This window comes from Marmota flaviventris, chromosome 1 (genome assembly GCF_047511675.1).
Source record: "Marmota flaviventris isolate mMarFla1 chromosome 1, mMarFla1.hap1, whole genome shotgun sequence".
NCBI lineage: Eukaryota > Metazoa > Chordata > Mammalia > Rodentia > Sciuridae > Marmota > Marmota flaviventris.
In genome coordinates this window covers 170,714,357-170,727,765 of record NC_092498.1, presented here as the reverse complement: position 1 = coordinate 170,727,765, position 13,409 = coordinate 170,714,357, and the positions used below count along the sequence as shown (strand labels likewise).

Below are 13,409 nucleotides of genomic sequence, written 5' to 3'. Positions count from 1 at the left end.
CAGGAATTTCTAGTACATTCTCTGCCACCACCATGACCTATATTCAGAACATTCCATCACCCCTAAGAAGCCAGGTGCACCTCAGCGGCACTTCCCACTGCCCTGTTCCCCTGGGGCTCCACTCCTCCACTCCTGGTCTCTGTGCTTTTCATGTAAATAGGATCCCCTACTGTGCAGCCTCTTGCATTTGGCTTCTTGCACTTAGCACAGTGTTTTCAAGGTTCTTCCTGGTGGTAGGCTTATCCATCCTTCACTCCTCTTTATGGCTGCGTTCCATTATATTGATGGACACTTGGTGGTTTTCCACTTCTATTGGGGGTAGTAGTGCCGTGGTTTCTATGTGAACACGTATCCTCCCTTCTTCTGCCAGGTGCCTCAGAGTGTGCTGCTGGGTGACTCAGTATTTAGCATTTTGAGAAACTTTTTACCAAAGCAGCTACACCACCCCCAGTGCCCACCCAGCAAGGTGTGAGGGTTCCAGCTTCTCCGCATGCTTGTCCACACTTATTATCTTTTTTTAAAATTTATTTTTAAATTTGGGTATTTTGGTTTGGGTTTTCCATACTAGGGATTGAACTCGAGGGTATTCAACTCCTGAGCCCCATCCCAAGCCAATTTTTTATTTTTTTTATTTTGAGACAGGGTCTCGCTAAGTTGCTTAGGGTCTTGCCAAGTTGCTGAGGCTGGACTTGAACTTGTGATCCTCCTGTCTCAGCCTCCTGAGCCACTGGGATTACAGGAGAGCCCAGTCTATAGATACTCATAACCATCCTGAGGATGTGGAAGGTGCTTCATTGTGGTTGTGAGTTTGTATTTCTCTAATGATAATGATGTTGAGTGTTTTCCTATGTGTGTAATTGTCCCCTCAAATGCTTCTTTTGAATTTAAAATAGCTATTTCCTTCTTTTTTATCATTATTTCATTGAAATATGAATTTTCACTGTAATAAAATGTGTGGTATTTGCTTCCTCCCCACAGAACCCTCTCAAAGCATATTAAATACTCATGAATCCTCCTAAACATCGCCTGAGCTCTCACGTGCCACACTGCTGGAGCCAAAACCAGCTGAGTTTCCATCGGCAATTTTCCAGAAAAAAAAATCTCCACATTATTAGATAACAAGCTTTTAAAAACCTCAAATTATGATGATGGTAATGCTTTATTTAAAAGCATTTATGCCATAGGAACTCCAAAATTTGTTTTTTAAATTATAATTTCTTAACTTTTTTACATCCCTTTGAGGCAAAAAAGAAGCAGGAGAAGATAGTAGCTATCTCAAAAGGGTCCTCCAAGAAAGTAAATGTAGAGACTGGAATGTCTGAAACTTCTAGTATGTCTTGGGAAAAGATCTGTTGGAGTACAAGCACTATTTTCAATTTTTTTGGTACTGGGGATTGGACCCAGGGACTCTTAACCACTGAGCCACATCCCCAGCCCTTATTTCTTTGTTTATTTATAATTTTGAGACAGGGTCTTGCTAAGTTGCTGAGGCTGACTTTGAACTTCCAATTCTCCTGCCTCAGTCTCCCCAGCTGCTGGGATCACAGGTGTGCGCCACCGTGCCCAGCTCAAAATTACTTTTAAGTTGTATACTAGTCCTGGATATAAAGCACACTGCTCATCTATGATGCTGATGTTTTATCATGTTAAAATTAATGTATAATGAGGTATACTTCATACCATAGAATTCACCAGTCCAAGAGTTTCTAGTACATTCTCTGCCCATCATCACCATGACCTATTTTCAGAACATTTTCATCACCCCTAAAAGAACCCATGTGCCCATCAGCGGTACTTCCCACTGCCCTGGTCTGGACCAGAGAAAGGAAATAAAAAGGCCTGAAGTTTTCATAGACCAATTTCTTCCTGTACATTGAGATACTACCCGTCTGGGCCTCTAAGGATCCGAAGTGGTGCTCTTTCCATGGACAGCACCGTCTGCACCAGCGCTGGTGTCCACTGCAGCTCTGAGGCCTCTCCAGCTTTCAGAGCATACATCTTCCTGTCTTGCATTCAGATTTTATCCAGTGGCCTCTAACAAGAGCAGTCATTCTCAATTTTACTGTAATTTGAATGTATTTCGTTTTAATGGTCAACAGTGTTGAAATTCATTCATTCCCTTCTGAACTGGGCTTTCTTACAGAACATGATTTTTTTTTCTTGAAAAAAAAAAAAAACAGCTTTGAAATATTGTTTATTTGGTGAATCCACAATACAGGTGGAGCGCCTCCTGGGCAGCAGACCTGCAAAATATCCAGGGAGGCATCCTTACAGCTTTGGTGCCTACTCCTTCCTGCCGAGCTCCCAGTCAGTCCCCCCTGGGGACACTGGCAGGATCAGACTCCTGGGGAGCCCACACCGCAGAGCCAGCCCCATCTGCCACTGCCAGGAAGGGTTCCCCGGGGAAGAGACACAAGGTCTAGGACCTGAAGGATGCCTTGCGGCGTCCAGTCGTGGGGCAGAGAGCTGGCACTTACACAGGAACTAAGGCAGGCACGGTTCTGATGGCTTTGAGGACCTCAGTGAAGGACAGTGTGACAGGCACACTAGAAGCAGAAGGACAGTAGGCGGCAGGTGGAGAAGGAACCTCATTAAACAGAGGTAGACCTCTGGCCTCTGCTGGGGGGCTTCTGCCAGGGCCACGTTGGAAGCCCATGGAGATAGGAGGGGCCCGGTGACCTTTGCACCATCACTTTCCTCTTTCCCCGTCAGGAGTACAACTGGAGAAACTACCAACCCAGCCAGATGAGTGAGTCGGAGCTGCAGATGCTGGCCAGCCTACGACGGCAGCAGAATGAGGAGCTGGAGGACACCGAGGACCAGCACGGCCTGAGTGCCTCCCAGGTTGACAACTGTAACGTCAGCATAAGTACCAGCAGCGATGACACTACCACCTGGAACTCCTGCCTGCCACCGGTGAGTCTTACCCCTGCCTTGAAAGGGGGGGAAGCTTCCTTCTAACAAAGCCCAGCCTTGGGGAGTGAGGGACTAGAACCAAAATGAGAACTCTCCCCAGAGAAATATTCAGAGCCCGTCCTGAAATAGTGTTTTAGGGCTGGGAGCAGAAAGCAGTGGGTGCCACTGTCTTTTCTCAAATTGTCTCATTTACCCTCAGAAACTGTGTACATAGGAACCGATTGTCTTAGTAAGTTTTGTGCTGCTATAACAGAATACATGAGACCAGGCAATTTATAAACAACTGAGATCCATTTCTTACAATTCCAGAGCCTGTGGATGGAGTCCATGGTCAAGGGACTTCATCTGCCAGTGCCTTCTTTCTACTTCCTCCCGAGAGGGAAAGCAGAAGGCAAGAGAGCAGGAGGAAGAGGAAGGAGACAGAATTAGCCCTTTTATTAGGTACCCACTCTCATGGTAACTGACCCCTCCCACATAATGGGGATTCATCAAGGCTCGGCCTGATCACCTCAGGATCCCATCTCTCAATACTGTTGCACTGGCCACTAAGTCTCTAACACATGGCCTTTGGGGACATGTTCAAATCCTAGCATGATGGATTAAACCACACACTGAGAAAAAAAAAAAAGAATAATTTTGCTGTAGACTCTGGGCATTCTGTTGTATTCCTGTTCCTAGCACAAGTCCTGTAGCATAGAAAGGCTCAGTGTTTGTTAAATATTTAAAAAATGAATGAGCAAAAGGGAAAATACTGCAGGTATACTAAGTGTGGCTCAGATCCCAGCACAAAAGAGAAGTACTGTGTTGGTCCTAGAGGTTGACTGGCTCCTCCCTATGACTGAGGGTCCTGGTAGCCCCTGGGTATCTCAAAGGTTTACCTCCCCATGAGTCTCCTGAAGTGTGGGCCTCCCCCTCACTGTGGCCCAGCATAGGAGTGGAAACAGGCCTTAATCTTCCCAGTTTTCAGGTAAACAAACTGAACCCTGCGCCCAGATTTCTATACCAGGTCAGTGGTGGATCCCATAGCAGAGCCTCAGACTTTAAATCAGTCCATTCTCTACAGTACTGTCCTCGGATCTTATGGCTTAGTAGGAAAAACAAAGTATAAACATCAATATAATAGTCCAGTGCGGCACAAGAGATGTCATAGGCAGAATAAAATCTGCCATTCTCAAAAGTATCTAGAGCTGTTTTAAGATCTCCATAAACTCAAAGGATATTTGCACACAAAGCCACATTCAGCCTAGCAGGAGAAGTAGCGCACGCCTGTAATCCCAGCAACCTGGGAGGCTGAGGCAGGAGGATTGCAAGTTCAAGGCCAGCCTCAGCAACTTAGTGAGACCCTGTCTCAAAATTTAAAAAACACAAACATTGTTTTAAAGACTTGTGGTGTAGGTTAGTGGTAAAGCATTCCTGAGTTCTATCCCAGTTCCAAAAATAAAAAATAAAAAAGCCACTTTCAATATCAGAACATATTAAAATATACTTTCACTTATAAATATAACCTTTTTATTATAGTTTTTGAAAGGAAACATAAAATCCTATAACTTTGATTCATGTATATACATATTTAAACATTAAAGGATAGTTGACAGTAGATGTTATGTTTTAAGTATTTACCAAATAATTATTAGTTCTGCAAATATTTTTTGTATTATTTAAAGCCGGTTTTTTCTGGATCTCCAACATCTTTGTAGATTTCCAAAAACCTCAGGGACCCTGACACCTAATGCTCCCGAAATCAATGAAACTTTCTGTGAGCTGTGCTAGTGATTAAACCTAGGGCCTTAGGGTATTGCATGCCCAGCAAATGCTCTACCACTGAGCTACAGACTCAGCCTGTGTGTGTGTGTGTGTGTGTGTGTGTGTGTGAAAGAGAGAGAGAGAGAGAGAGAGAGAGAGAGAGAGAGAGAGAGAGAGAGAGAAAGAGAGACTCAGAGAGACTCTCACTAAGTTACTGAGGCTGGACCCAAACTTGCAGCCCTCCTGCCTGAGACTGCAAAGAGGCTGGGATCACAGCTGCTCACCACTGTGCATGGCTAACACTGAGGCTCTGGCAAGCTGATTCCAGCCTACTGACATACAGATCTCCTAACCACTATGACCCAGTGACTTCTTAATACATGAGTTAATTGTCAAATGAGTGCTGTGGAAATCTATTGGAAGGTGAGACTTCTGTGCTGTCGAGAGAATTTGCAAGTCTTTATGAAGGAGGAATTCAAATCAGCTCCAAGGGGATGTCAAGGGAAGAAAACATGATCGCAGGTTTTAATTGGTGGTTTTCATCGCCACCTTTCCCGCCCTCCAGAATTCTCCTGCCTCGACTGTGTTTTCATTAAACACAGATATCAAGCTCATATAAAGCCTCAAGCAACCTTGGTGCCAAGAGCATCCACCCACCCAGAAAAACACCCCTGTCCTGGTTCCTCTGATTACTGAATGTCCTTGTAGCCAGAGCTAAGATACTGGGAGTCGGCTGCAGACTTCTGCTGGTGAAATTTGTGATGGAATTGAAACATTGCCTTCCTTATAAAATATTCCTCAACAGCCATTTAAACCTCAAGTAAGAATGAGAACAGTGGCCTCGTGATGGGGCTCCTTCTGTCATGAGGCAGCTCGGAGACCAGCATCACAAAGGGCAAGCGGAGGAATGATTATTTATGGACTGAGAAGTCTGAACTCTTGGTTGCCCTGGATACGGTGTTCCCGTCACTGTCCTGTTCTGGCAGGGACTGAAGTCTCCTGCATGACAACTACTTCACTCTGAAAGTGTGCGGCCAAAAATAACACCGTTAGTAATGAACTTAATAACCCTCTATTTGATCAAATGAGAAATTGAAAACAGTCTGTTTTTCATACAGAGAAAATATTGAAAATCCTACCTCTGGTATTCATAAGATATGTTTATTATTGCATCCAATTCAGTCTATCCCAGTATTGGAACTATCAGCAAATGGGAAATTGCATTCCTTAATGAACTCCGCATCCTGCTGCTCATATGGAGTTTAAATAGAGCAATCTACAAGCATTGTTCTGGTCTTTCTGAGAGCTTGCAGCTTTGTCTTTAGAAACTGTGCAGAAACGATAGAAAAGAAAAACTGAAAGAGTGCATGACTTTATTTAATCACAGTGATGTCCTCCTCCTCTTCTAGCTCAGTGAATGGCTCGGCCACCTACCTTGGCACCTGAGCCAGAAATTTAGAAGGCATTTCCACTTCTCCCACTCTTTCATCCCACAGATCCACTGGTCTCCAAGACCTGGGACCCCTCCTTCTTTTCACGCCTAACCCTTGCTACCTAATACCTTGGCAAGTTATTTCTCACCTGAATTCCTTCAGCAGTCCCTCAGCATCTCTGTGCCTCCACTCTGAGCACCGAAGCCCAGTGGTTAGGAGCATTTGCTCTGAAGTCCAAGTGTGACAGTTCAGATCCAAGCTATGACCTTATAAAGCACTTGGCACTGTACCTGAAATGCAATAGGTATTAATAATCAGAGCTTAGTTATTGTTGTTATTATCATCATTATTCACATTAGCCCTCTTACCAAAGCCTAGACCTGATCCAGTCTCTCCCCTCTGTGAAGCCCCTGGGTGATTCCCCAATGACTCTAATTTAGCACAGGAGGAACCCATGATCTGAGACCTGCTCCCATCTCGGCCTCATCTCTTACTACACCCCACTTCCACTCCATGAGTTAGTCCCAGTTACAATTTCCTAAGTGCATTCCATGCATATCCCTGTACCTTGCTCTTGATTATCTCTCAAGACAGCTCAAAAGCCTTCTGCAGCCCTTCTTACCAGCACAGAGACAATTTCTCCTTTGCCCTTAGATCCAGGCACATCTGCATGGTAACTCTCAGTATAAGTTAACTTGTTTCACATTATTATTATTATTATTATTATTATTATTATTATTATTACTATTATTATTACTATTACTATTGGAGTAGTACAGTATGCTATGGACTAGGCTGAGTGTTGTGGATACACATAGAGCTTTACACAGTCTTGAGATGTTCACCATTGCAGAGCCACCACCCTAGCCTGTGTGCTTTTCAAATAAGAGTGCAACTTCAAAATTAATTGAATACCTGGCATATTAGTATATATGGAGGTATGGAGAATAAAATACACATGAAGCAAAGAGTAAGACGAGCATATGCAAAAATTCATACGTAGGACTGCCCCCCCGACCCCCAAGGCACTGGTAGCCACGCCATATCTCACACAAAGATCTCAGATGTGAATTGTTAGCAACTTAAATTACAAATCACTGAATTTCAATCACTGAAAGTTTATTGTGATTAGCCTTTACTATTGAATGTATACTTTTCTTCTATCATAATAATCGTTTCATTATACCTATTTTATGTACTACTGAATATATCCAATTTCCCTTTAAAAATACTCACTGGTCTAATATCAAATAAAGTAATGCAGGCTGTTGAGAGATAACAGAATGAAGAGTTATGGGAACACATGAGATGAAGCAGTTAATTCTACTGTAGGTTTGAGGGACGTTTTCATAGACAGGGCAACAATTACACTGAAGTTCAAGAATGAGTATAAGTTCACCATGTAGAAAAGAGAGAGGAAGGAAGTTCAAGTTCTGAAAAGGAGCAGAATTAAGTATGTGGAGGTGCGCACAGGATAGGTCTTTCAGCAAGATTAATTTCCTCTTAGTACCTTTATTTCATTAGCTGTGTAAGACTGGAAATGGGTTTTGCTTGTTTCCCAATGCCTACTCACTCTGTATCTACCACAAAAGAGAACTACTCTCTCTTCTAGCTACAGTGTACTTCTTGCCTGTCACTAAGGGAGCCATCTTGCTTTCACTGGAAGAGCCATCTTGCCCATTACTAGGGGAGCCATCTTGCCTGTCACTAGAGGAGTCATCTTGTCCACAACTAGAAGAGCCATCTTGCCTGTGAACTAGGGGAGCCATCTTGCCCTGTTAGCTAGGGGAGCCATTTTGCCTGACTCTAGGGGAGCCATCTTGCTTGTCATTAAGGAAGCCATCTTACCCAGCATTAGAAGAGCCATCTTGCCCCATTAGCTAAGGAAGCCATTTTGCCTCAGTACTAGAGAAGCCATCTTGCTCATCACTAGGGAAGCCATCTTGCCCATCACTAAGGGAGACATCTTGCCTGTTAACTATGGGAGCCATCTTGCCTGTTAACTATGGGAGCCATCTTGCCCCTCACTAGAGGAGCCATCTTGTCCATCTCTAGGGGAGCCATCTTGCCTGTGGACTAGGGGAACCATCTTGCTGTCACTAGGGGAGCCATGTCCTTTGTTCAGTCAAGCTATTGCTCATCCGTCTTTTCTACCTAGAAAACAGCTACTTGGTTTCTGTTCTTGTTTGTTTGCTTGTTTGATGGCTATTTTTTTTTTATTCAAAAACTTATTTTTTAGAACAGTTTTGGGTTCACGGCCAAACTAAGAGGACGGCACAGAGCTTTCCCATAGGGGAGTCCACAGACAAGATGGCTCCTGTGCACAGCCTCCTCCACCATCAGCAGGCTCAACTGTAGCACTTACAACATTGAACGTCCAACATCCCCTGCCTGGGTGTGAGGGCCTGAAGGTGGAACGCCCTCGTCCTCTCCTACCTTCCACTCTGAGCACTGGCCTGGCTAGGGTCTCGCTGCTGGTCACCAGTTATTGGTTGAATGAACTAATCGATAATACAAAAATTTATTTCTTCTTTTACTCTAAGGTAGTTTTCATCAAAACTTCAAAATTGAACATCTGCTTTGTTTTGCTTCAATAAACCTTGAATGGCTCAGGTAAAATTCTATATTCAAGACTTGATAAGTGGATATTAAACACACACCCAGAGGAAAGCCCCTCTGAGCCAGGGTTGCTGCCAGGAGCAGGAGCAGAGATGGAGCCAGAGGCCGGGCCTGGAAGGAGGGTCCTCACCCAGTCACCGCACTGACCAAGCCCTGACCCTCGGCCTTCCTCAGCCTTCACACAGTTCACAGCAACATATGCTGTTTAAAAGGTGTTTAGATATGATAAATTAGTCATTTAAAAGTGTTATTACGTGTAACCATATTTCTCATAGCAACAGCAAATTGGCTTTTGTGGGCATCTCTTACTAAATAAATCAAACCTCCTGAGAAATCCACTGGCCTTTGACAAACAAGTTTTTCAAAGTTTTTTAACTTAAAAAATTCAATTAAAACAATATGTTATAACTTCTGTGGAAACCAGGCTGCAAGTAATCAATTTTGGAGGGTTTGTGTTAGGAGTAGATCTCATGAGATTTATCCAAACCCTGGGTTCTACGAAGCCTTAGGAAGGGAATAATGAATTACCTGTGATGAATTTCTAAATGAGTTTTATCTTGGTGGAGATTTTATTTGACAAGAACATAAAACTTTGCCATGCCTGTGGGGTGTGTGTGTGTGTGTGTGTGTGTGTGTGTTCATCTTAAGGAAAAGGAATAGGCATTAATGTACACAGCTTATGTGATGACCAAAAGGACATAAACTCTACCTGGGCCCAAATCCCTGCTTTGTCATTTACTGGCATCACCTGTAAAATGGGAATCATAAAAGAGATCCTTCGTATTGCCGTTGTGTACAGAATGCACATGCCCAGGGCTTTGAAGAATAAGCTCACGTTGACTGTAAACTGCTACTCTCCTGAGTAACGGCCACTTGAGTGATTGCAAGAGATTTCTAGGACATTTTTCATTTTTATGGCTACCGAGGGCTATAGGGTAGGCAGAGATTCTCCCAGGTTTGTTTTAATGTGAACTTAAACATGGACATGAACACTGACCCCCACAGAGCTTTACAGATGAGCTCTTTCATTATTTCGGTATTTTTTTTATTTTTCTGTCCTTCCACGAACCTAGATTCGAGAGAAGCATACCTAATGTGTGCCACCCTGTGAGCAGATGCCCCCAAACCATGTAAGTCTTCTCAGCTTAGGGAGTAAGGAAGGGAAGGAGTGAGGGAGGGAAGAAAACTTATCTCATGCATCCATCAGCGTGGCATGTTGCAGAGCATAATATTTGGAGAAAAATGAAGCAAAATGCACTTCATAAAATTACAAGCATATGGTGAGGTTCTCAGACAAGTTATTTATGGTCTTGATGAACCTCACATTATTGCCATTTTCATAGGTTTTTATAAAAATATTGTTTTACCTTTTAACATAGCAGGATTATCTTATCTCTTGTTCTTTTATTTAGCTTTCACTTCTCTCCCTCACCCCCAAATTTCTAGCAGCTTGATCATAGAAAAAGCAAAGCTTCTCCTGCTCCTTGGTAGTTAATTTTATGAGTGCTGTTTTCCCGGCGCTTGTGCATAGCAACAGCGCCACCAAAAGGACAAGGTCCAGGTTTCCTGGGATCTGTTCCATTTCTTTCCACAAGAGCACATCTGCGTTTCGCAGGATTGCTGGCTGCCGTGTGTCTAAAACACAATATACTGGCTTTTCAGGCACTATATAATTAATAGGTCTTCATTCGTTCTGAACTACAGATTCATTAACTTCTCAGCTCTCTTTGGGTGTAATGAGTTTTCTTTTAATCTTCCTAAATCTAAAAGGTAAGTAGTTGATTGTGCTAAGCTATTGATAAATTAGGAGAGCAGATGTACTTATATAATGATAGAAATGATATATGAAAGCTGATATTAGAGCCAGTATAATATCTATGCTGTCAGGAAAAAAATACTGAAATGCATGAATGATTCTATTTAGTGACTATGAAAGTCACTCAAGGGAATAAAACTTCTTAGTCTCAGAGTACTATGTGTTATATCTTATGTTTGCCCCCAAATTTAGCAAGTGTGGCAAAACTTATTTTTTTCTTTTTAAATATATAGTGACATCTCATGAGGAGTAAATCAAATCCATTTAATTTATAATAAGGAAGTAGTTATATATATGTCAAATAAGTATATTTGTAGACTATTTCTCCCCCCCCTTTATACACTGAATGGATTTTGCCACATTTATTATTCAAAAACTTTTGTATTAAATCCTCAGTGTAAACTCCCAAGCTGAGATAAACACTAAGGTGTAGTGTTTCAAAGGATGAGCTGTGGAATCAGATGGACTGGGTCCACAGCCTATCACCCCTGCTTCCTGGAAGGCATGACCTTGGGCTAGTACCCAGTGTATAGATGTCCTCCTCCCTGGTTCAGAGTTGTTAGTTCTGTTTATTTCATAAAAATGCTCTGAGGATCCAATGAGAGAATATCTATCAAGAATTTGCATGGATCCAATTCTATAAACACACTAAAAAACCAACACCAAGTATCTGCACCGCATTTCAAGAATAATGAGTTCAGTCATGTAAAGGTTATCATTTTGTTAGTCTGTTATTTTTTTCCTCTCAATGCAATTAGAAATTAATTCTTTGTCAATCTTAACAATTAGTGTTATTTTCCTTTATCTGAAATAAAGATGACATTAGATTAAAAAAAATTTGCATGGAATAAATGCTCAAGAAATACCAGTTACTGCTGTTATTATTTTAGATATTGGTTTCTTTCTCTTTGTATCTACTTATGGTATCCTCTAAATGTGACTGCATTCCAAAATCAGAAAACAACACATTTTATTTTCTGTATGGATACTCTTACAGGATGTTACCTGCATAAAAACAGATTTGCTGCTGTGTATGGACAGGAAGAGTGGGTGAGGAAAAAATATCTTTTCCTCCCCTATCCTAGGTTCATGACTGAGGCCCTTCTAATAAAAGATAAGAGAAAAGCATGCAAACGTATTTAAGTGTTGCATGACACAGGAGCCTTTGTAAAGAAATGAAGACCAGAGAAATTGTAAAACCTGCTTGTTTTTATACTGGGCTTGACAAAGAATGGAAAGTCATAGAGAAAGGCAGTTGGACAAAGCGGAGATGATTTAGTGGAAATGAACTGGAAGAAACTGAACAAGGCCTTTGTTCCATTTCTTCTCGGTGAGGTCTTGCCCTCCAGAGATAAGGAGGCTCCTTTCTTCTGGGGAGAAGTGGCCTCTGCCATGAGGGTCTTGTGACCTGCTTCCGAGGCAGGATGGACAACCCTCCCTAGGTCTTCAGAGGAGAAGAGCAAGGGAAGGTGAGAGTGACCTTCCTGCTTCTGCCATTTTCTCAAATGCCGAGGTGCGGCGTTTGAGTGACTGTCCTGAGCCTTTGTGGGTGGGGACAACTTGCTTCAGATGGACACAGGTGCTCCACCTTTCTATCTATTCATGTCAGCAGTTCTTATTGCTTTGAGAAGCTTCCCAGGTTGTTTTTATTTATTTTCTAACACTTAGAAGTCTCTGTGCATGTGATTTTTTTTTACTCCTGGTATCACTAAATCTGTTTTATATAAATGGGACCAAATATGTATAGTCTAAAGTGAGAGCTAAAGTCTCAAACAAGATAGAGGTTTCCCAGGGATGGAGTAAGCTATTTAGAATAAAGTCTTGGGATGAGGATAAACAGAATTAATAGTATAAAATTAATAAGTGGACATTTGGCTGAATATCAGGTCGATAATGTCTAGAGAGTTATGGAAACACCTCTGAAAATAAATAGGCAGAAGTCCACTGACTGGGGACCTGAGTGTAGCTGAAATACCGAATGAATACCAATAAATTTATCATGGGGAGTATTACTACACGGTGTGAGTTGGTCCTGGGAAACTGTTTGGCCCTGTGCTTGGTAATTTCTCTCTCTCTCTCTCTCTTTTTTTTTTTTTTTTTTTTTTTTTTGCTGGGAAATAATAAAGCCTAAATCACAAAACGAAATTTCCCTTGCAAATTGCTGAGAGTCTTATTTCTCTAGTGAGATCAAATATGTCTTATGACATGGTTTTCCTCCCACTGTTCTCCCAGCTGTTGTTTCTTATTACTGAAATGTTGATGCGTTGATATTGGTTAGTTACCAAAGTACCTGGGCACATTGAAATTCATGGCGCATCACAGGTAGGCAGGCTCAGTGGCTGTGATTATCAGACGGGCATTTGATTTAAATTAAAGGAGTACTTCCAAGAGATTATTTATAAAGGAAGACGGTTTACTCTGAAGAATTCCCATCACCCCCGCCATTAATATTTTAGAATCTATTAAAATAAGGAAGATGCGGAGAGTAAGGAAGATGGGCTCTTTATGTACTGGCATCATTGCCACAACCCTTGGCCAACATCATGGCCTGGAACTACAAGTCCACACAGGGCCCCTTTGACTAAGGAAGTCACATTAGGAATGGAATTCAGAAGTGGGTACCAAATTCCACTGGTAGTGAAATGAGAATGTGAACAGTAATTTTCATAGTAGAACTCAACTGTTGTTAATGGGACAAGAGACATACCAAGAGCCAATGTTCAAAGGAGAATTTGTACTCCACACGATGGAATCTTCTCCCATCCTAGGGCAAGGAGGAAAGATGAAGTTCTGTGAGAGGCCAGCGTTGAAGGCTACATAGGACACAGGGTGTAGCTATGTCATGAAATCCACACTGAAAGGTGCCTTGTAGAGGGAAAAGT

The 13,409-nt window shown here is 42.2% G+C and overlaps 1 protein-coding gene across 3 annotated transcripts in view; it reads left to right on the top strand.

The window, feature by feature from the left end:
• Window positions 1–13,409, top strand: part of Cfap20dc (CFAP20 domain containing) — a 224,492-nt gene that overhangs the window by 164,767 nt on the left and 46,316 nt on the right. For all 3 annotated transcript variants that reach the window (XM_071609232.1, XM_071609235.1, XM_071609231.1), the window contains one exon: window positions 2,713–2,916. In XM_071609232.1, the coding sequence (XP_071465333.1) occupies window positions 2,713–2,916 (204 nt within the window). The remainder of the gene's footprint in view (window positions 1–2,712; window positions 2,917–13,409) is intronic.